Source organism: Sinohyriopsis cumingii, chromosome 6 (genome assembly GCF_028554795.1).
Source record: "Sinohyriopsis cumingii isolate HCF-2022 chromosome 6, ASM2855479v2, whole genome shotgun sequence".
NCBI lineage: Eukaryota > Metazoa > Mollusca > Bivalvia > Unionida > Unionidae > Sinohyriopsis > Sinohyriopsis cumingii.
In genome coordinates, this window is record NC_142966.1 from 117204565 (window position 1) to 117228383 (window position 23819).

Here is a 23819-nt window from a genome sequence, read left to right on the forward strand (position 1 = left end):
AAGCTAGTACACAGTGATTATATATTCAATTTTTTCTGCAGGGGACCATGAATTGGTATGTATAAGAAAAATTGGCATTGTGTACTTATTAAATGACCTCATTTCATCCACAACAGTGAATCCATAATAATTCCACTGAAAATGTGCATACAAATTTTAATAATTTTTAACCATTCCAGCTAAGATCATGATGTGTCTAAATTCAATGCAAACAATTAATGTATGGTACAATACAGCACAGTAATGTATGGTACAATATAGCACAGTTATGTATGGTACAATATAGCACAGTTATGTATGGTACAATATAGCACAGTTATGTATGGTACAATATAGCACAGTTATGTTTCAGGATTTATGTAATTATGTGTCAAAGTTGCTAAGCAGTGTCTGTATAAATTTAAAACCTCTAGAATTTTCTCAGCTGGATTGAATTCAAATCTGAATACCCAATTCCTTTTTAATAAAACTTATGAAACATTATAATATACATCTTATTTATGGACTGAAATCAGATGCTGAGTTTATTGTTTCCCAAAGAACTGATTAATTCAGTTGCTGGTCATGTGATGACTGAATAACAGCAAAATCAAGCCATAATTTTTGGTTTGTTTTGTTTATCATATAAAGCAGCCACCTGCTGCAACAACCTTTTGCTGCAGAATAATCTTGACGAGTTGCAAGCACATAAATCCGTAAATCAGCAGTTAAATTAAGAACTTTATCAATTCAGGTGATAAACTTGTTGAAGTTCTTTGAAGATCCCCAACCATACAAACACTTTCTCAGCAAGCAAAGGCTTCTTTAATGCAACAGAAGTTTGAGGTAGGATATTTCACTACCCACTGGGGACTCAGGCTCCTGAGTCATCATTTATCACAGGTCTATAACCATTAAAATATTTAAAGACCTGGCAAGGGAATTAATTTATGCAGTCAGCTTAGGTTCAAGGGTTCATCATGTCACAGTGCCATCCCAAAAATATATACACACCAATACTTGGCATGAAAAGAGGAATTAGAGTAACAGATAGAAGGAATTAATCTGAAGCCCAACAGATTGAGACATAGCGTTTTCTTTGGAACCCTTGTGTTGTTTTAAAAGTAGTCAAACATACTGAATATGCATAAAACCTTGGTCAGCAGAAACTCTCACAGTACTCTATCTCCTGTAGCACAAGACATTACTCTACTGCAATGAAGAATAATCCATCAAAGTAAGTCATACTGACCTTGCTGTGATGCGTGGTACATGTTCATCCCTAGATGCATTCACAATACAGAAACATTTAAAAAGATATTCAAGGTCACCATTATCATAAAATATTTAATAAACTCTCAAAAGCAACCTGTTTAATTGAATGACATACAATCCCATAATTCACCTGCATTATGACAGATAGCAGGAGACAAAAGGGCATTATAATAAAATCCTGACATGATTTGTAAGGAACTCTAGGCCACATTTCTACATCAACACACTTTCATACCAGTATGCACATATACTGTAAGCATGGTTCAATGGATTTACTGAAATAGATGTTACAGTGTAAACAGACAGGACTTATGGATGGGTACATAAACAGCTACATGGACAGACTGGCTAATGAATCTTTTATACTGACCACTTCTCAAAGTGATTGTTTGTTGTAAAAGATGGCATCAAGATGGAGAGATACAGGGAAGTTTGCATGGTGGATGAAGCTGGTTCTCTCTGGACTGCAATGGCAATTGTACTTAGAATCTACCTTGTGCTAAAAAATAGACCATTACATCACTGTGCCCGGCTGCCGACATATTGTTTTCAGACAAAGCACAGAGAGATGTTTAGTAACACATAGTAATTCATGACATATAGGCAAAATTAAGTTGTTTTTATGTGCACTACCCTCACTATAAAATGTTTTTATATACTCAACTATAATATATATATGAGAGTGTACAGTAATAAATATGTACATTTTATTTCTATGTCATCCCTTTGTATTGTTTTCAAATCTACATTGAGTAAAACTCGTGTACATGTACATTAAAGGAGTGTGTGTGTGTGTGTGTGTGTGTGTGTGTGTGTGTGTGTGTCCCAAATGAATGTGTTGAAACCAATAATATTCATTTATATCCACTTTGTTTCCTTTTCGGTTAGTTTTTGTGTGTAAAATGTGTATCATGTTACGGGTGATTGTCGTAATCAGGGACAGCAGTTTTTGAATTGCTGTTTCCATCAAAACATAACTGTATGTATCTTTTAATTAAGGAAATGTATTATCCACACAGTATAAATATAATCAACTAGTGCTGATCTTTTCAACACCATAACTCTAATGAACATAATGGGGGCACCGAGTTGCCGAGTGGTCTAAAGCGCTCTCCGTTACGGATCACTGCCATCTCACGTCTGTCTGCGTGGGTTCGAGTCTCAGATTCAGCCAATGTGGGTATGTGAGAAAGCTTGCCAGTAGCTTCTCGTGGGTCGGTGGTTCCTTCCAGGGTTTTCCCGGGTTCTTCCTCCACCATTAATACTGGCCACCGTGTATAGCCTATTGTGTGCTGAAAAATGGCGTTAAACCCTACAACAACAACAACAAACATAATGCATTCTTATATGTTGTAAACTGTCATTCAAAATTATGATTTGTTTGACACTGAAATAAACACATACATTTTCTCTCTTCTTTTATTAACTTTGTTACCTAATAACACATCAGAATCAGAAAAGGTTAATAAAATCACTAATGCATAATATCAACAAAAAAAACACGACCAAAAACAAACATTAATGCATTGTTTTTAAATACATGGAATATATATGCAACATGTTTAGATTATACATCCATAATATCATGTCAACTAAGCAGAGTGTAATTTTATGTGCTAAACAAAATATAAGAAATAGTCACTTTCTTACATACACCCCTCTCTATTTAAAACATGAATCACACATTAAGAATACTTCATCAACATTATTCAATGGAGGGGCACTGGCAGGTCCCCAGGAATTTTCATCTCAAAATATTCAGGGTATATCTATCGGTGATGAAATGCAAGCAGTTTGTTTATTATACTGTTCTAGAAAGATTCATCAAAACTGATTATATGTTTTATACAGTCTGCAGGCGTAAGCACCACTGTAACTAAATATTGGAATGCACATTCATATTCGGTCCAAAGCGCTCTACAGATCACTGCCATCTCACCTCTGTCTGCTTGGGTTCGAGTCTCGGATTCATCCAACGTGGGTATGTGAGAAAGCTTGCCAGTAGCTTCTCATGGGTCGGTGGTTCTTTCCCGGGTTTTCCTGGGTTCTTCCTCCATCATTAATACTGACCGCCATATATAGCCTGTTGAGTGCTGAAAAATGGCATTAAACCCCACAATGACAACAACAACAACAGCACATCCATATTCAGATCAACAAATTTAACACCTGGTTTTCAGTAAGAACAATGATAAGAATAATAATACAGAAAAGAACACTGAATGCCATTACACTGGTTCGCCTTGTCCAAATGGCTATTTTTAGAAACTGATATCACTGAGTGTGACGTTTCACAGAGGTAAAAAGTACAAGTGCTATATAGGTTTACTACAGCTTGTTACTTCCCTTCAGCATCATGATGGTCATCAAGAAAGTGGTATCTTAGCCAACCATCAACCAATGAATCTCTTCAATACTAGACTAGCACATGCAAGAACAGCAAAGATTACCAAGCAATTCTTATTCCTTACATCCATATTATAATAACGCCATTAATTTATGTACACAATATCAACTGTTATGTTTGTAATTTTCATAACCTCTAACTTTTTTTTATACATCATCAATACTTTTTAGTTTATTTCATAATGAGAAATTTTTCTTCGCGAATATTTTGCATTTTTATTACTTAAAATGATCTAAATTATTATAATTGGCCTTTAACTTTGTATACACCTTCAAAAATAAAACAGAAGTACAGGAAAAATTACACACAATAGATATTCTGAATGTTGACCAACATTTTTACAATACCATGGTGATTGATTAACAAAATGATGAACAGACAAGTGTAAGAATATATGCAGCTTTCATGTTCAAATACTACAAACCAGCAGCAAAGTTGCACCATCTGCAAAGTTTCTCAGTTATCACTAAAAGCCCACCCACCCCAGCCAATGTGGGATCAATCCAAAACTATCGTACACATTTGTAGACAATCCCTGATCATATTACGAGGTTTAATATCTCTGTCTCAAATGGTCAAGGAGGAGTTCTGCAACATTACTTATCCATTTATGACTTTGAAATATTTGACACTGGGACTGGGGACCAGGTTCACAATGGAACAAGGGTATATTTTTTGCCACTGAGAAACCCCAACAAATCAGAGAAAAGACAAGCCTTTTGCCCAACCTTTCCTGAATCCCACCTCTACCCCTATGATGGACAGGAGACTACACTAAAATAAAAGTGCATGTAAAATGTGTGTGCGTGTGTGATTTGGATTTTTAACATAGCTTCAACAATTTTTTAGTCGTATCACTACACTGTCTGCAGTGTGGCAGTTTATAGTGATGTCTAGCACTGAGACATCATGTAGCAGACATGTAGCATGATGTCCCACCCAGTCACATTATCCTGACACCAGGCTGACCACTCCTAACACTAACATCTTAATGCTGAGTGCCAAGCGAGGCAGCTGTATGTACCATTTTTGTAAGTCTTTCGTATGACTCAGCCAATGATCGAACCCATGGCCTCTCGAATCCGAGGATGACACTCTAACCACTAGGCCACTGGAACAGTCAGCAAGTAAAATGAAAATGGCAGCATGCATATCTCTTGATGAAGGCCATATTATGTACTAAGTTTCACAGCGATCAACTGAAAACTGCTAAGATAGTTGCATGCACAACATTCTATCAAAACTGAATCCAGCTGTAAATAGAAAAGAGCACTAACTCTTACAAAAATCAAGGTAGCACAATGATTTTTTGATGTTGACTATATGTGACAAGTTTCACATGGATCCATAGAAACTGCAATACAAGTTGTGTTCACAGCATTCCACCTTATACTGCATTCAGTTAAACGACATAAAAGAGTACAAGCAGATTGATGACTAACGTGATATATACAAACAATGACCCATCATAAAATGCAGGACTAGTTGTGTTAACAAAATTATGTCATACAAAGCATTCAGCTGCAAGATAAATGGGGAATGGGGAATAACTCTAATCAAATTTCAGAAGGGCAGTAATTTCTTGTCATACACATTTTTTAATGATGACCATACCATGTAATATTTTATGGTCATCCAGTGTAGACCAAAACCAGCTGTGTTCATAAGATTCTATCACCAGGATCCAAGACAACAAGGGCAATAACTCTAACAACAATTCTTCAAAATGATGACAACACCATTTCCTCAGTTTCATCGCAATCCAAAGAAATCTGTAAGAATAGTTGCATTATAAGACTCTAAAATAAGCTATATCCAGAAGCTGGTCAAAAGAGGCAACAACACAAGAGTCCTTAAAAGTGACTGATGCTCTACTAGCCAAAAGGAAAAGCCATGAATCTGTGATAAGTCCGATTTTTTTTACAGAGGGCAAGAGAAATATTATCAAACAACTGGAGAAGACCATTTTAATTTTTAATTTTTGTTAGATGAGTCAAATTTAGCCAGTGGGGTGTGTGTGTGCCTGGCCCAGTCTTCACATGTAGCAATAACTGTAAAAAGAAAAGCGTGGCACAAGTTCATAACATTGAAATATGATCAAATCACTTAAATCTGTAAGTGGCATAGCTTCCATAGGTATAGGCATAGGAATATGTAAATATGGTACAGCTGTCAAAACACCTGACTAAACCCAACCCCAAATCAAAGGAGTTTTCTATGATAGCTACTGTGGCAGCCATATTGGATTCCAGATATGTATGCACCATGTTTATTTACAACCAACTTGACATCATAAGTCTCAAAGCTTCATGTCAACCTGACTACCTATGTTGGTATGGCCATCAGTTAAGGAGAAGATTAACACGATTTTCAAGAGGGCAACCATGGTAAGGTTACTAGATGTCAAATCTGCATCATATTTGTACAGGCCCAACAAGACACCACAAAGTTGGGGGTTTTTTTTCTTAAGAACCCCATGTTCATAATGCTTTCCATTTAGGAGTAGCCATGACAAGATTTTAAAGATGGCTATCAGTGACTTGTTGACCTGCGCATTCTCAGATGATGCCCATAATATGTATAAAGTTCAAAAATAGTCCATCAAAATGCTGTGCCTTCATAAAAGTCTGTCTTACACTGCATTCAGTTTCAAGACAAAAAGAATAACTGTGAGATCAAAGCAATCTGTGAATATGCACATTCTTGGATGATGATCGTAATGTTTACAAATCTTCATGGCAATGAGTCTAGTTGCATTCATAAGATTTTGTCATTCACAGCATCCAGCTGCAAATCAAACTGGGCAGTAAAATTGACGGAACAAAGTGACAAAGTTGTTGTCATGCACATCTCCAGGTGATAAGCATAAAACTTGTCAAGATTTATGGCAATCCATCAAAAACTGTTGAACCAGTTTTATTCATAGGATTGTGTGCTGGATAGATGATCAGATGGTTGGATATGTAGATTCCTAAAGAAGCATAACAATCCCTGATTTAAGTACTCCCTCAATATAAAGTGTCTCATTGTACTGTCATTTCATATAAGACATGCATCTTTTAAAGATTTGCTAGGGTAATGGATCCTGTTTAATTATTTCATAGCAATATTGCATATGGAGGTTTGTGTGTGATTTAGATTTTTAACATAGCTTTTTTTAAAAATCAGTCATATTGCTATGATGTCTGCAGTGTGACAGTTTATAGTGATGTCTAGCACTGGGGCATCATGCCGCAGACATGTTGCATGATGTCCCACCCAGTCACATTATCCTGACACCAGGCCGACCAGTCCTAACACTAACCTCTCAATGCTGAGCGGGGCCCCGAGTGGCCGAGTGGTCTAAAGCGCTCTTCGTTACGGATCACTGCCATCTCACCTCTGTCTGCGGCAGTTCGAGTCTAGGATTCAGTCAATGTTGGTATGTGAGAAAGCTTGCCAGTAGCTTCTCGTGGGTCGGTGGTTCTTTCCGGTGTTTTCCCGGGTTCTTCCTCCACCATTAATACTGGCCGCCATGTATAGCCTATCGTGTGCTGAAAAATGGCGTTAAACCCCACAACAACAACAACAACAACATCAATGCTGAGCACCTAGTTAGGCTGCTGTTACTACCATTTTTAAAAGTCTTTGGTATTACTTGGGTGGGGTTCAAACCTGTGACCTTTCCGCATCCAAGGTGTATGGAGGTAAAACTAATCCCTGGATTACAGTACTCCCTCAATATAAAATGTCTCAGTATAAGATGGTCATGAAGCCATTTAATTATTTCACAGTAATATCTTGTATAAAATGCCTCAATATAGGTGACTTCATGTATGGCTACCATGAAGACCATAATAGTAAGGAGTATTTTATCATGCTAAACATCTCTATGAGAAGCTATGCAGAAGTGTCAATAAGGTCTTGAGTCATAGTCATGTGCAGAAGAGGAAATAAAGTCAAGAGTAATAATGGTGTGCAGAAGTGTCAGTGTGTGTCTGAGTGTGTGTGATTTAGATTTTTAACGTAGCTTTAACAATTTTCCAGTCATATTGCTATGATGTCTGCAGTGTGGCAGTTTAAAGTGATGTTTAGCACTGGGGCATCATGCCACAGACATGTAGCATGATGTCTCCACCCAGTCACATTATCCTGGCAACAAGCTGACCAGTCCTAACACTAACCTCTTAATGCTGAGCACCTAGCGAGGCAGCTGTTAGTACCATTTTTAGAAGTCAATATAACAGTGTGCAGAAGAGTCAATAAAGTATTCAGCCATAATGGTGTGTAGGATTCAATAAAGGATAAAGTCATAATGGTGTACAGGAATCAATAAAGGATAAAGTCATAATGGTGTACAGGAATCAATAAAGGATAAAGTCATACTGGTGTGCATAAAAGTCACTATTGTGACAAAGAAAGCACATTATCTTCCATTCGAAAGTTTCGTTGCAAATCCAAGTACCTGGAAATTCTCTTCTGAAGGCTTCCAGAAAACTTCAATGACACTGCTTATGACTGAGCCATGTGTGTTGAGTTTTTTTTTCTAGTTTGAATAATGAATGCAGCAATGTGTAACCTGTAATTTCAAGGTAGCATAATATCATCACAAACATATTTGGTGAGAATCTGGGAAATGTAAGGGAAGCAAGTAAGAAATAATGAGGTTTGGAAATAGCATTAGCACATCTTTACCTTTCTGGCCCACAAAAAAAAACATACAAAATTAACACTTTCTGTGTGATGGCAGTTAGCTAACTACAGCATACCACTCAACTTAATTCATGACATCCACTATCTGTATACATTTTGTGAATGCCAATGAATCCCTTGAAATGTAGTCAGAAGACACAGATAACCCTGCCAAGATGGTATCATTGAAGAAGAAGAAAAAAATGTTCAGATGCAAGGACAAAAAATAACCATAACTCATGGCAGAAAAGGAAATAATGGACTAGAATAATGTATTCTTGATATTAAACCTCACACAAAATGAACTAGAATAAGGTATTCTTGATATTAAATATCATACAAAATGAACTAGAATAAGGTATTCTTGATATTAAATATCATATAAAATGAACTACAATAAGGTATTCTTGATATTAAATATCATACAAAATGAACTAGAATAAGGTATTCTTGATATTAAACCTCACAAAATGAACCAGAATAAGGTATTCTTGATATTAAATATCATACAAAATGAACTAGAATAAGGTATTCTTGATATTAAATCTCATACAAAATGAACTAGAATAAGGTATTCTTGATATTAAATCTCATACAAAATGAACCAGAATAAGGTATTCTTGATATTAAATCTCATACAAAATGAACTAGAATAAGGTATTCTTGATATTAAATCTCATACAAAATGAACTAGAATAAGGTATTCTTGATATTAAATCTCACACAAAATGAACTAGAATAAGGTATTCTTGATATTAAACCTCACACAACATGAACTAGAATAAGGTATTCTTGATATTAAATCTCATACAAAATGAACCAGAATAAGGTATTCCTGATATTAAATCTCATACAAAATGAACTAGAATAATGTATTCTTGTTATTAAACCTCACACAAAATAAACTAGAATATGGTACAACTAGAATAATGTATTTTTGATATTAAATCTCACACAAAATGAACTAGAATAAGGTTTCTTGATATTAAACCTCACACAAAATGAACTAGAATAAGGTATTCTTGATATTAAATCTCATACAAAATGAACTAGAATAATGTATTCTTGTTATTAAACCTCACACAAAATAAACTAGAATATGGTACAACTAGAATAATGTATTTTTGATATTAAATCTCACACAAACTGAACTAGAATAAGGTATTTTTGATATTAAATCTCACACAAAATGAACCAGAATAATGTATTCTTGATATTAAATCTCATACAAAATGCAAGGACAAAAAATAACCATAACTCGTGGCAGAAAAGGAAATAATGAACTAGAATAATGTATTCTTGATATTAAACCTCACACAAAATGAACTAGAATAAGGTATTCTTGATATTAAATCTCATACAAAATAAACTAGAATATGGTACAACTAGAATAATGTATTTTTGATATTAAACCTCACACAAAATGAACTAGAATAAGGTATTCTTGATATTAAATCTCACACAAAATGAACTAGAATAAGGTATTCTTGATATTAAATCTCATACAAAGTGAATTAGAATATTGTATTCTTGATATTAAATCTCATACAAAGTGAATTAGAATATTGTATTTTTGATATTAAATCTCATACAAAGTGAATTAGAATATTGTATTCTTGATATTAAATCTCGTACAAAGTGAATTAGAATATTGTATTTTTGATATTAAATCTCACACAAAATGAACTAGAATAATGTATTCTTGATATTAAATCTCATACAAAGTGAATTAGAATACTGTATTTTTGATATTAAATCTCACACAAAATGAACTAGAATAATGTATTCTTGATATTAAATCTCATACAAAGTGAATTAGAATATTGTATTCTTGATATTAAGCCTCACATAAAATAAACACAATATGGTATAACTAGAATAAGGTATTCTTGATATTAAATCTCACACAAAATGAACTAGAATAATGTATTCTTGATATTAAATCTCATACAAAGTGAATTAGAATATTGTATTCTTGATATTAAACTCTGAACAAAATGAACTAGAATAATATATTCTTGATATTAAACTGTGAACAAAATGAACGAGAACAATCACAGCTAGCCTTATCCCATGCTGATGTTAGTTTTCTCTATAAGTTAAGCTTCACCCACTTCCAATAAATATCTAGTACCATTATACCTGCAAAGGGAGCTAACCCAGACATAATTATGGTGTATGTCCAAAATAAAAGGACACATTCCTAGCAAGACTCCAAACACTAGACCCAAACACTTCTCTTACTGAAAAACATGTACATGGCTCACAGGTCCCTTATATTCATTATTTATCAAGGGCTTATAAGTGGCTATTCTCTTTACTTAAAGGACACTTACAAGTGACAGATATTTGAATTAGTCATGTCACTTATACTGTAAGTACATTTCACTTATAAGTGAAATGCAAACCTTGGATAATTACGAACCCAATATAGCTGTTATTTTTTCTGTCTCTCAGTTTTGTCTTATTTGACATTTATGTCTACATATAGTCTAGTTTATGTCTCTGAAAAGCTGTTTCTTCAGACTCGAAGGCAGTTTTACATCTTATCCCTCCATTTTCATGTGAATTTTCCTTCTCTTGATCCTCCTAGTAAAAATTTTGTAGTAAACTCCTTTTCTCTATGCAGTAAGATCATTTCACTTGACAACTACTTTTAAAGTGATCACAACGTACATTTCTTTTGCTATTTAAATACAGACAGAGACAGTTCCTTGATTTGCATAATTGTTTTACTTCAAAGGTAATATCACATGGGCCATTAATCCTTTGGATGATCAATGAAAATTAATTAATTAAATACTCTTTACTGTCATGTAATCAGTTCATAAAAGAATCTGACACAAATGTCAGTAAATTGCCTTTCAATAATTTCATTGCCCAGACAGGCTTGATTGAAATCAATGGGTAATCTTCCGTAAAGCAAACTAAGAAACCAGGCCATTTAAAACATTGTCAACTGATCATACTGGCTTTGTTTTCTTTTAAGCATTTTAATTGGCCAATAATTTAGTCACTTAGCCCAGTATGCAGTCAAATAGTAGTTTGAACATATGCAACAATATCAATGACCACTTACAGTCGGAGTGACATGAATGAATAACTGAAACTAGGTAAGTTCAAACATTCAGCACACTTGGAGGACATGAATGGACAGACAAAGGTAGATAAAGCAAGAAACAACAACTTGACTGACAGATAATAAAACAGAAGAAAATTTGTTGTCCCAGATCAGCATCCAGAACATTTTTACTTGTCCGACTTTGAAAATGAAGTCCAGAATGCTGAGTTATCAGATTTTATCAGCACATAAACCAATTTTCTTCTTTGAGTAAATTATCACGTCATTTGACTATTTTGCCTCTAACATTAAGATGTTTCTGTCTTTCCCCAATAACAGTTCATCCATAAATTTTTGGTGCAAGGCCTATAAAAAAAAGTTACAGCTTGAACCCAATGACTGATGGAAAAAGTCACTACATGATATACACCACCTAATGGCAGTTGTGTAAAATTAGCAGAAGCAGTTGATTTAAAAAAAAAAAATATCAGGTAAGTAAAGTTCACTTACCTTGGTCTGTGACCTTGAAGAAGAAGCTATCACTGGTTGCATTTTCACCTGACTTCAGGAGGTACATTATCTTCATCCTGTCTATATCATCTGTACAATAAAAAAAATTCATTTACCGTCTACTATATTCACTGTAACATATTGGAACAATATGGGACACCCCATGTACAGAGAAAAGATACTTTTCAATGCACCATTTGTTTATGGGACTTTTCATTTTCTTTATTGGGGGGTGTCATGATGCTTCGCTTTTGAGGCATATACTTAAGGGTCTATTCTAGAACAGAAAATTTAGGGATATAATCACCCCCATTCCATTTTGAAAAAGCGCTGGGAAGAATTTTCTAAAAATAGGAAGGATTAAACAAAGAAACAAATGTAGAACACACAAACACAAATGTGCCATTTCCACACATTCCATTGATTTGTTTCATTACGATCTTCAGAAAACAGTCTGTAAATGCTCATACAAGAATAGACCCTGTATATTCTGTACTGCTGATTTTCACCATTTTTTCAATTTTTACGAGTCAGTTTTCTTGTTTGATCAAATATAAAGCAGGGCCATTGAAGAATCTAAGAATAAAACAGTTTGTTTCAAGATTAGATTTTTCACAATCAAGAGGGCTCAAAGTCCTTTTCCAATGCAACAAACCTTTGCACACATCAAACTGTGTTTAAATAATCAATTATTAGGTACATAAAATACATACCAAGTAATAAAAGGAGATTTTAAAAATGCAAAAACTCAATACTAAAGCTGCATGTGAAATTCTTATGTCTTCAGCACAGCTGATGTCATGGTAGCATGAAACCACACAAGCCAGAGTTAGACCAATCATGTAAGAATGCTGAATGTGACCAATTTTAACTTAAGCATAACAAGTATTATAAACCTAAAATGAAAGCATCAAATCAAGACATAACATGGCCAGGGCCTGCATGTCGAGCCCACATTGAAAACATCGCTGTAAAATTGTGATCTTGAGCCAATTTCAAAAGGAGTAAGTGAGCAAGTTGCAGAATTAACTTTCTTTGTTTCATAAATGTTTTCATCCCAGTTATGCACAAAATTCAACATAAGGTTATGGAAATATGAGCAAATATTTAAAAAAATGAAACCAAAGACTGACCTTGACCCTGAAGCCAAAAGGATGATCTAGCATATCACACACTGAACTGTCTTAGCTTCATTATAATTCATTCCAATTATGAAAAAAGATCCATCAATCAAACATTAAGGCAAATTTCCTTTGAAAATGACCTAGCCTAAGGTTAAAGAGGTGACTAAGGTTAAAAAGGCTAGCAAGCATGTCCCATAATTCATTGTCTTCAGTTCCTAATGACCCATCCCAAATAGGATGAGAATCTTTGAAAACTTGAGGAAATATATGCAAATTAAAAATGAAAACTTAACAAATTGTTGACATCAATGCCTCCACAAGTACCAGACAGGACTGCTACCATATAGACCTACTTATAATTTGAGTCCAACTGCAAACTTAACAGACCTATGCTGTTTGGGCTTGACTGATAAGTGAACATAATAATTGATGTCTTGCTTTCCATTAATAAATGCACAATAAAATATTAGGAATACGTGTTTGAAAATGTAGCCAAAAAGGCATGGCAAGATGGCTGCTTAACAGTTAATAATATAAAAGGTTGAAGATTTGATATGTGGAAATAATTGTAAATATCCCTACCCCAACCACATGTAGCAAACATATAGATCACTCTCGTAAATTAACTTTAATTTAATCTAAATTTTAAGTTCACACTTCATACTTTCATTTAATTTCATAATTTCATAACAAATTTACAGTCATCTGCAATTCTTTCTGAAAGATGTGATTTTCACTCTTAGAGGTAAGCTAGTCATTGCAGCAAAGAAGACATGTATAATAAATTAATTTATGTACAAGACAAACAAAGTTTTAAAATGAGACATTTCTTTTTGGGGAGAGTATATTTAATGATACAAAAAGATCTGGTGTTTCTACTTACTTACAAAGTTTTTTGGTACACACACACTGGATTGCCATCTTAAGACCAAATGGTAAGTAAGATGGATACTTGTATGTCAGTCCTGTTTTCTAAATATTTGTAAATGAGGGTCTGCACTTGGGCAAAAATGGCAATGTTCACACTGATAAAGTATGACAGGTTATTTTGTATTGTAAATATTTATAACTCAAGGCCTTGCAATCCTAACAAAACCACAACATTCAGATTGATAATTTATAATGGGTTAATGTTGTAGTTTACAAATTTGTAAATTAAAGCAAGCCATGTCCTAGCTATCTCACATCATGTCTCCACCTGTTAACAGAGGGCAGAGATGAGAGGGATTGTGTCACACACAAATTTGATGTCAGCCTGGTTATCTGCCTGAGTGTTAGGGCATGTCAGAATCACCAACTTGATGCAAACCAGAAACAATTTTCCCTGCAAAGTTTAGTAGTTACAGTGATGGTACTGAGGAAATCATAACATAACAAGTTTCCCAATCAAAATAATGACCCTCTGACCTTGCAGAATGCTAGCTAGAAATTCATTGATGAAAAACAGAAACACCACAGCAATCACTGCCATTGACTACAGACATAGCTGTTTAGTTCAATATGTCCCTTTGTAATTATATAAATATATAGGTTTTTAAAATAATGGAGCACACATGGAGGAAGTTTACTTGAATAACTTTCTGTGTATTGTTTATTGAGTTCAACACTATAACCGTTAATGCATGAAATCAGAAGTGTTAAATTCTTCTGAGCTTTGCAACCTGACATAAAAGACCTCCTAGTAAACTGACTGACAGTAAAAGACTTGTTAGTAAATTGACTGACAGTAAAAGACTTCCTAGTAAACTGACTTGACAGTAAAAGACTTCCTAGTAAACTGACTGACAGTAAAAGACTTCCTAGTATACTGACTGACAATAAAAGATTTCCTAGTAAACTGACTGACAGTAAAAGATTTCCTAGTAAATTGACTGACAATAAAAGACTTCAAGTAAATTAACTGAGAGTTAAGGGATGCAAAATAAATTGACTGACATTAAAGGGATTCCTATGGCTGAGACACCAGACCACAGTAGGCTGGAAAGACTCCATACAAGTTTTTTAAGCATGAAATTTAACCTTAAGTTCCAAGGCCCAAAACTGGACGTTGTAACACTTTGGTGAGAGTAAGGTTAAAATGATTTTTACTTTTTTTTTCTTTTTCAGAACTCTCTTAGCTTTGGTTCAATTTCTAGCATACTGATTTGTAATCATACAGATCACATCTTACACTGTGTTTGAGTTGAGATTAGTGCTCATAAACATTTGAGATTATGGGACAGGGGACTGAATCACTGAGTGTGTGTGAAAAGGATTTTTAACGTAGCTTTAACAATTTTTCAGTCATATCGCTACAATGTCTGCAGTGTGGCAGTTTACAGTAATGTCTAGCATTGGGGCATCATGCCACAGACACGTAGCATGATGTCCCACCCAGTCACATTATCCTGACACCAGGACAACCAGTCCAAACACTAACCTCTTAATGCTGAGCGCCAAGCGAGGTAGCTGTTAGTACCATGTTTGTACATCTTTGGTATCACTAGGCCGGGGTTCAATCAAACCAACGACCTACTGCTTCCAAGGCAGACACTCTAACCACTAGGCCACTGGAGCAGTCCTGAGTCATGGAAGTAACCAGACAGACTTCTTTCAGACATGTACCACAAACTCATATAGTTTGCTCTTGGACAAATATATGCCTAAAGTGTCCAGATCAAACCCTGTTACCCAGTAGCTTGCATTTTGAATCTATAAGATAAATGAGTCCAGACTGAGCCTCGTAGGAACTAGTTTATTCTTGGCAATTATGATAATTATGATAGAAGAGAAGTGTCCAGACTAAGCCTTTGTACTTATGAGCTAGGATAAGCTCATTTCCAAATCATTTACCCATGGGCAAGTCCCAAAAATTGACTTAGGGTTTCTTAGTGCTCCATTATGAATTTTAGACAGTTTTGACATATAAGGAATAAATATCACTATTCTAACTTATCAGTTACATTTTAATCACAATAGTTATATGTATCTGGGATTAGCCAATGTTCTGGGCCCTAACCTAGCCTCAGGGAGTGAGTTAGCTGGCCAAGTATAAAGATTGTTTTGATGCATGTCGCCATCTTTAGGTGATTAAGACATTAATTGTTACAAATATAACTTGTGAGATTTCAATGACAGGTGTGTTTGGAAATAAAAGGCACTTGTCACTAAGGATTAACCAACAGGATTTCATTCGAAGCATGAACTGTAAATGTAAAACCCACATCTGGTGTTTACGATCTGTTGTTATGTCATATTTAACTGGAGACCGTTATACAAATACTACCTGGCAAGCAATTTATAAAAATAAGTGTTCTCAATCTAGCTTTCATAATTTTTGATGTAGTTGATGAAATGAGTTTGCTATTTTATGTAGGCAAAAAAAGGAAACTTGACAAAGTTTCTAACTCTAATGAACCAGTTTTAGAGAAAAATAAGCAGTATGATGCTATTAAAAGCGCAAGAAAGTTTCAATTATCATGGATTAATCATTATTGATGGCTAGAACACAGCTCGGCAAATGAATTACAATGTTCTGCAGCCCCTGCAGAAAATATTCCAAAACTGCTCAAGGCAAAAAAATGGGATAACAAATCCATTTTCCACTCGGACTGACAATTACAGGAAAGACCCCATGATTTAAGGAAAATTCAACTGGGCTGCAAAGCAAGGAACACTGCATGAAAATGGAAGGAGTATATTCCAGTTGAAAGTTTGAGAAACCATCTGAGCCAGGAAACCCTTCAACTTCTAATGCATTCATGCACCACCTAGCACAGACTTTGATGCTGAAAATACTTTAGAAAATTGGATGTCATATGTGAAGCAGAAGCAGGTATGTTGGCAGTGGTGTCACTAGGATATTTTGGCCCCTACACAAACCTTACTGATGGGCCCCTGCAAAGTTAATAGCAAGGATATCTGAGCCACTACACAAAGCTTTACCTATGGACCCCTGCAATCTTAATAGCTAGGATATTTGGTTCCCTATAATAATGCAAAGCTTACCAATGGGTCCCTGCAATGGTAATAGCTAGGATATTTGGGCCCATATGCAAAACTTACCAATGGGCCCCTGCAATGTTAATAGCTAGGATATTTGGGCCACTATGCAAAGGCTGTACCTATGGACCCCTGCAATGTTAATAGCTAGGATATTTGGGCCACTTTGCTTTCCATACTTTTACTATATGGTAGCTACACTCCTGAGTGGATAGAACTGACCCCAGAAAAACATGAGAGAGTCAAATCATTGACAATTTTGTAAATATTTCAGTGATGGATTTATCTTTACCTTGTTTTCCTACTTGATGCATATTTAAATTTACATGACAATTTTAACTTTAACTGGAAAAATAAAGAATGATGTTATGTTTGAAAACATGATTAATATTAAATTAATGATGCTCTGTTCCCTCTCTCTATCCTCTCTCTCTCTCTCTCTCTTTCTCTCTCTCTCTCTCTCTCTCTCTCTCTCTCTCTCTCTCTCTCTCTCTCTCTCTCTCTCTCTCTCTATATATATATATATATATATATATATATATATATATATATATATATATATATATATATATATATATAAATATATATAAACTATTTTCTACCTGAACATTTTTGGGGCAAGCTCAATTTTACCAAGAACAAATTCAATTTTCAGTCAGCTTATCACATAATATTTGTAAATCCCTCTCTGTGTGTGTGCATGTGTGGATGTGTGTGTGCACTGTACTGTTGATATTAATTCAAGAACTTTAATTCAACATGGTAACACTTCATAACCTCATGTGAACTCACTGAAAAAGCAGTCCTCATAGTAGTATATGGGTAACAATATTGTAATAATCACCCTCATACTAGTATATGGGTAACAATATTGTAATAATCACCCTCATACTAGTATATGGGTAACAATATTGTACCAATCACCCTCATACTAGTATATGGGTAACAATATTGTACCAATCACCCTCATACTAGTATATGGGTAACAATATTGTAACAATCACCCTCATACTAGTATATGGGTAACAATATTGTACCAATCACCCTCATACTAGTATATGGGTAACAATATTGTAATAATCACCCTCATAGTAGTATATGGGTAACAATATTGTACCAATCACCCTCATACTAGTATATGGATAACAATACTGTACCAATCACCCTCATACTAGTATATGGGTAACAATATTGTACCAATCACCCTCATACTAGTATATGGGCAACAATATTCTACCAATCACCCTCATACTATTATATGGGCAGCAATATTTGAATAATCACTCTTCTATATGGGTAATAATATTTTTTTTACCAGTCACCCTCATTTCAGTACATGGGCAACAATTAACTGTACCAATCATATTAAATCACAAAATAGGAGATAAATACACAGCTATGTGGTTTTCTGTATTTCTAAATCAAGGTACCTTAACAAAAAATGAAAATAGCAACTGGTTTCAAGGTGACCATATTTTAGTAAGTACTCTAGACATATGTGAAGAAAAGAAATGCTCATGTCAGGAAAGCTGTCTTGTTGCTAATTCACACTCAGTAGCTACTGTTCTTTGGCATGGTTACATTATTATTTGAGTTTGATAATGAGCAGTAACAAATGAATAGTGATTGAAATTTGACATGAAGCGGTGTCTCTCCAAACTGAATGACCAGGAATGACTACTTTAGATTAGAATGGATCACAGAAAATTAAGCTGAGCTTGGAAGAATGCTGTCCTATTATTCCTATTTACAAACAGAGTATTAGTCATGCTGAGGTGTTGCATTTGAGAACCCTTCTATGAAAATGATATCAATGCCTGTTTGCTTTCTTGTAAAAAAAATATATAGTACACAATTTGAACCAGTTCTTTTGAAGTTTGAAATCCTTATCTTGCTGTGTCACCTTACAATAAATCTTACATAATATCAAAGAGATGACTGATCAAGTTGTAGATAAAAAGGAATAAATTTTAAAAATTGTATTATTTTTTCACACTGTATGTCAGTCAAATAGCTTTCATGTTATTATTGTTTGCCTAATATAAACTCTTCCACAAAGAAATTCTATATCAAGAATATCTATAAATTAACTGTGTGCCACTCACTCGACTAAACTTATGAAATATTAGCGAAACTATTTTCAATTTGAATATTTTCTCCAAATGGATACTTTAAACTTTTGAAATGACAGACAATTTGCAGTTTCAAATTTTTTAAATAGCTACTCTAAATAAAATTCAAAAGAAAATTGTGCAACTATATACATATATGTATGTATGTATGTATGTATGTATGTATGCATGTATGTATGCATGTATGCATGTATGTATGTATGTATGTATGTATGTATGTATGTCATATTTTAAAGTCTGATTTGGTGTGAGAGTCAAAGTCAAGAAACATGTTTTTTAATATCCCCAAATACAATAATGCCTGGACTCCAATGCAAATGTTTTAAAAAAATTAGTGACCAATGGCATAAGTGGTTTGAGCATCCACATCAGATGCGGGAGGTCACCAGTTTAAAACCCGGCCAAGTCATGCATATGACTTATAAAAATGGTAGTGGCAGCTGACTCGCTTGGTGCTCAATATTAAGAGGTTTGTGTTAGGGCTGGTTGGCCTAATGTCAGGTTAATGTGACTTGGTGGGACATGATTCTACACAATGTGACAGTGCTATACATTACTTCAAACAGTTACAATGCAGACATTGCAGCAATATGACTAAAATTGTTAAAGCAATGTTAAAATTCCAAAAAACACAAAAACAAAAACAAGCATAATTAAATCTAGGCTAAAATATTTAGTTGATAGTCTATTTATCACTGAATTGTGATGTGACTTGTATTTTTCTATCCTATGATGGAATTAAGACCGAGTTCTTGCAATTTATATCATTCCGATGTGTTGTGCAGACTGACATTATATCATGTATTGCATTAATCTATGTTATATGTACAACAAAAGTGAAAACTGAATAGACTAAGATGTGATGTAACACACTGCACTGGCAGATCAGATCAGAGTCATAACAGGATTCATTTGAACTCTGGGTCTTACACTGTTCACATGAAATCAGGGTCATATATTGTTACATGAAATTTGGGTCTTATAATGTTTACATGAAGATCTTGCAGTGTTCACATGAAGTTAGGGTCTGTAATATTCACATGAAGGTCAAGGATTTAAAGTGTTCAAATGAAATCAGGGTCTTACAGCATTCTCTTGAAATCAGGGTCATAACAATGTTCACATGAAATCAGGGTATTACAGTGGTCACTAGAAATCAGAAATCAGAGACTTTGTATGTCGGTGGTTCTTTGTGAGGTGTTGTTTGGTTCTTCCTCGACCAATTATACTGGATGCCATGTTTAGCCTATCTTGTGCTGAAAAATGGTGTTAAACCCTACAACAACAAACAAACAACAAATCAGGGACTTAAAGGGTTCACTTGAAATCAGCACTTAACATTCACATAAAACCTGGGTTTTACTGTGTTCACTTGAAATCAGGGCTTTGCAGTGTTCACATAAAACACATGAAATCAGAGTCTTACAGTGTTCGCTTAAAATCAGGGTCTTAAAGTGTTTACTTGAAATCAAGATCTTAGTCTTCACATAAAACTGGGTTTTACAGTGTTCACATGAAATCAGGGTCTTACAGTTTTCACATAAAACCTGGGTTTTACAGTGTTCATATGAAATTGGGGTCTTACAGTGTTCACTTGCAATCTGGGTATACACTATTCACTCAAAATCAGGGTCTTCTTACAATGTTCATAAAAACAATACAATTTACCCAGACATCAAGCACACCATGCAATGGCAGATCTGGGTTACTGCTGTTCACAAACAGCTGTGAGTTGTGACTGTGATTAACTGTCTTTATCTAGGTCAGTAGGACAAAGGAGTAGTTAATATCAAAATTTAAATTTGGAAAGTCTTTCATTTAAAATGCTTCAGTTGATGGCAATATAGTATCATATATTGTGATGATATTCCATCTCTTGATATGCATGAATTACTCTGAATTTACAAATTCATCAACTGTTTCATGCTCTTATTTGTCTAGAACTGTTGTACAGACACCCGATATGATAAATGTGATGCACACCCCATAAATTTAAAAAGATTTTTCCAAACTTGACTGTGGCCCTTCCAAATTTCCTTCCATACATCACACTGTGTCTTTCATCAGTGAATTGGAAACCCTTCAATCCAAGTCTTACAAAGAACACAGCTTCATGTTGCCAAGCAGTTTCATATGACTGGCTACATGGTCTCATGGTAGAGACTTTACCTCCATTTATTTTCTTTGTTATTCACAGTGATTTCCTGTTGTAATCATAAAGGGTCAATGCTAGTGCAGAAATACATTTCATGTTTGCCAGAATCAAAATAAAGTTTTCTCTAAGCATTTACAGTGACTGATTTTGGAGGAAATATGGCCATTTAATATTTAGAATGCCTTATATATGAAATCTTTTCAATCTTTTTCAGTACAAATTCTTCACGGAGCTGAAAACTGCAAGATTCAGTAACTCTCATGTTGTGTGGAACGGGAGAAATCAGAGAAGGATGAGTTTTGCCATGCCAGTCTTTGACTGATTCAGTTTCTCTATAATCTGACAAGTTTGAAAATGTATACATTCTTACAGATTTCTGCATATGCATTTTATTTGTAGTTTCATTTTCTTATTTAACATTGCTGTTTTAATTAAATCAAATAACAACTGCTTGATTACCAAGTGGTTTGGTTCCATTTCAATTAAATAACACATGCCTTATCACACCTTTCTCATTTTAAAAATGCACTGTAAGACTTTGCAAAACAGTTAAAGATGGAAAGAGAATTTGATTTTAGTTACCATATATACTCACTTATAAATTGAGTCCAACTGCAAATCTGTTGTTGTATAATGTGCTGGCAGATCTTGGTCAATGCAGTTTGTAAGGAGTAATCAACAGAACAAACAATATCAACCCCTCTCTGCCAGCTCTATATGTGACAATGTATCAGGGCCTACCTTGTTTGCAGATGGACTCAACTTATAAGCAAGTACATATGGTACCATTTAACCATAAACCATTATTATTTGATATCTTAATTATGGATAAACCTGGAAAAATCAAGCAATTACCATGATTACCATATAAATCATCAAAACTTGCAACTAACTTGAAACAGCATAGACTCAGACCTGATTTTACATGCTTGCAGTTCAGGGTCTACACTAATATGTCTGAAATTGTTGCAAACAGAAATGAGACCATGAACTGAAAGGACATCGTGCAATGTACCATATTTACATGCTATAGAGTCCAAATGCAAAAATGAATATGAACCAGCAGATCAGGGTCTATGTTGTTTGTTCTACTTATCACTCCTTACACAACAGGTACATTATAATATGATGTATATGAGGCTGTGCAGTTTGAAGTTGGACCTGTCTTAACAGCAAGTATATATTGTATAGACGTAGATCTGAGTCTAACCTGCTGACATGAAATCAATGTAAACTCATCATTTACTCAGCATAAACTCAGCATTTGCTCAGAGTATGCTCAGCAGTTACTCCTTGTATACTCAGCTTTTACACAGTGTATTATGTCCTTCCATCTCAGGGTTTACATTGTTTGCCTCACAGATAAACATAGAATGATCACTGTTATGTGTGTGTGTGTGATTACGATTTTTAACGTATCTTTAACAATTTTTCAGCATATCGCTATGATGTGCAGTGTGGCAGTTTATAGTGATGTCTAGCACTGGGGCATCATGCTGCAGACATGTAGCATGATGTCCCACCCAGTCACATTATCCTGACACCAGGCTGACCAGTCCTAACACTAACCTCATAATGCTGAGTGCCTAGTGAGGCAGCTGTCAGTACCATTTTTGTAAGTCTTTGGTATGACTCGGCCGGCATTTGAACCCACGGCCTCCTGCTTCCTAGGTGGACGCTCTAACTATTAGGCCACCGGAACAGTCGATCACTGTTATGACTGTTCAACAATAGACTGGAGTCTACCCTATCACCTTTCAAGGGTTTCTGTACACATTATGCATGAGAGTACAGCGATAGCAAATTTAACTCTTTTGTCCTTTTACATGTAATCTGAATTTTTCTTCTTTTATGCAGTTCAATTACGGGGACAGACTTGTAATATTATCAAATTACTGAATCAATTTCATACATAAATATATGCATAGGAAATTAGTCTCAGACAACAGAAGCAATTTTTTATTGATAACTATACCTTATTGTCAAAGACTTCACTGAAATGAATTATTGAACATTTCACCAAGGAATAATAAGAATTAAAGGTTCAATAACAGTAACTATTGATTAACACCAAATCAAAGTATTGTAAATTTCACCTGGTGGCAAAGTCATTGGCAGGTATCAACAACTTTTAGATAAGGATAACTTGATACCATGTGAGTGAATGAATGGAAAAAAAACATCAGCATAATCATCAAAAGTTCTAGTAGAATTCAGTAGCTAATGTAAACATTAATTGTCAGGCAGAAAATAAATTCAGCCCAAAGAAATCTTCACTCTGAAATGTTGGCTCCTATGACATAGCATAAACACATTTTAAAAAAACATATCAAAGTAGAGGTACTACAGAGCGCTGATAAAAGACACAGACTAAGTTTGTTTTTCTTTTTCTTTTTAAGAGTTCTGATCACCAAATCTACTTCAGAAGCTTTTATAACTGTCCACACCAAGAAGCCACAATTTTCTTGGTGACATTCACAGATGTGGGAGGTTGCAGGTTCAAATCCCGGCCAAGTCATACCAA

General features: G+C 34.7%; 1 protein-coding gene across 1 annotated transcript in view; it reads right to left on the bottom strand.

The window, feature by feature from the left end:
- The window catches only part of LOC149797807 (FRAS1-related extracellular matrix protein 2-like), a 266726-nt gene that overhangs the window by 172360 nt on the left and 70547 nt on the right, over positions 1-23819 (bottom strand). Inside the window, exon 2 of the mRNA XM_089962791.1 lies at positions 11904-11993. Within this exon, the coding sequence (XP_089818917.1) occupies positions 11904-11993 (90 nt within the window). The remainder of the gene's footprint in view (positions 1-11903; positions 11994-23819) is intronic.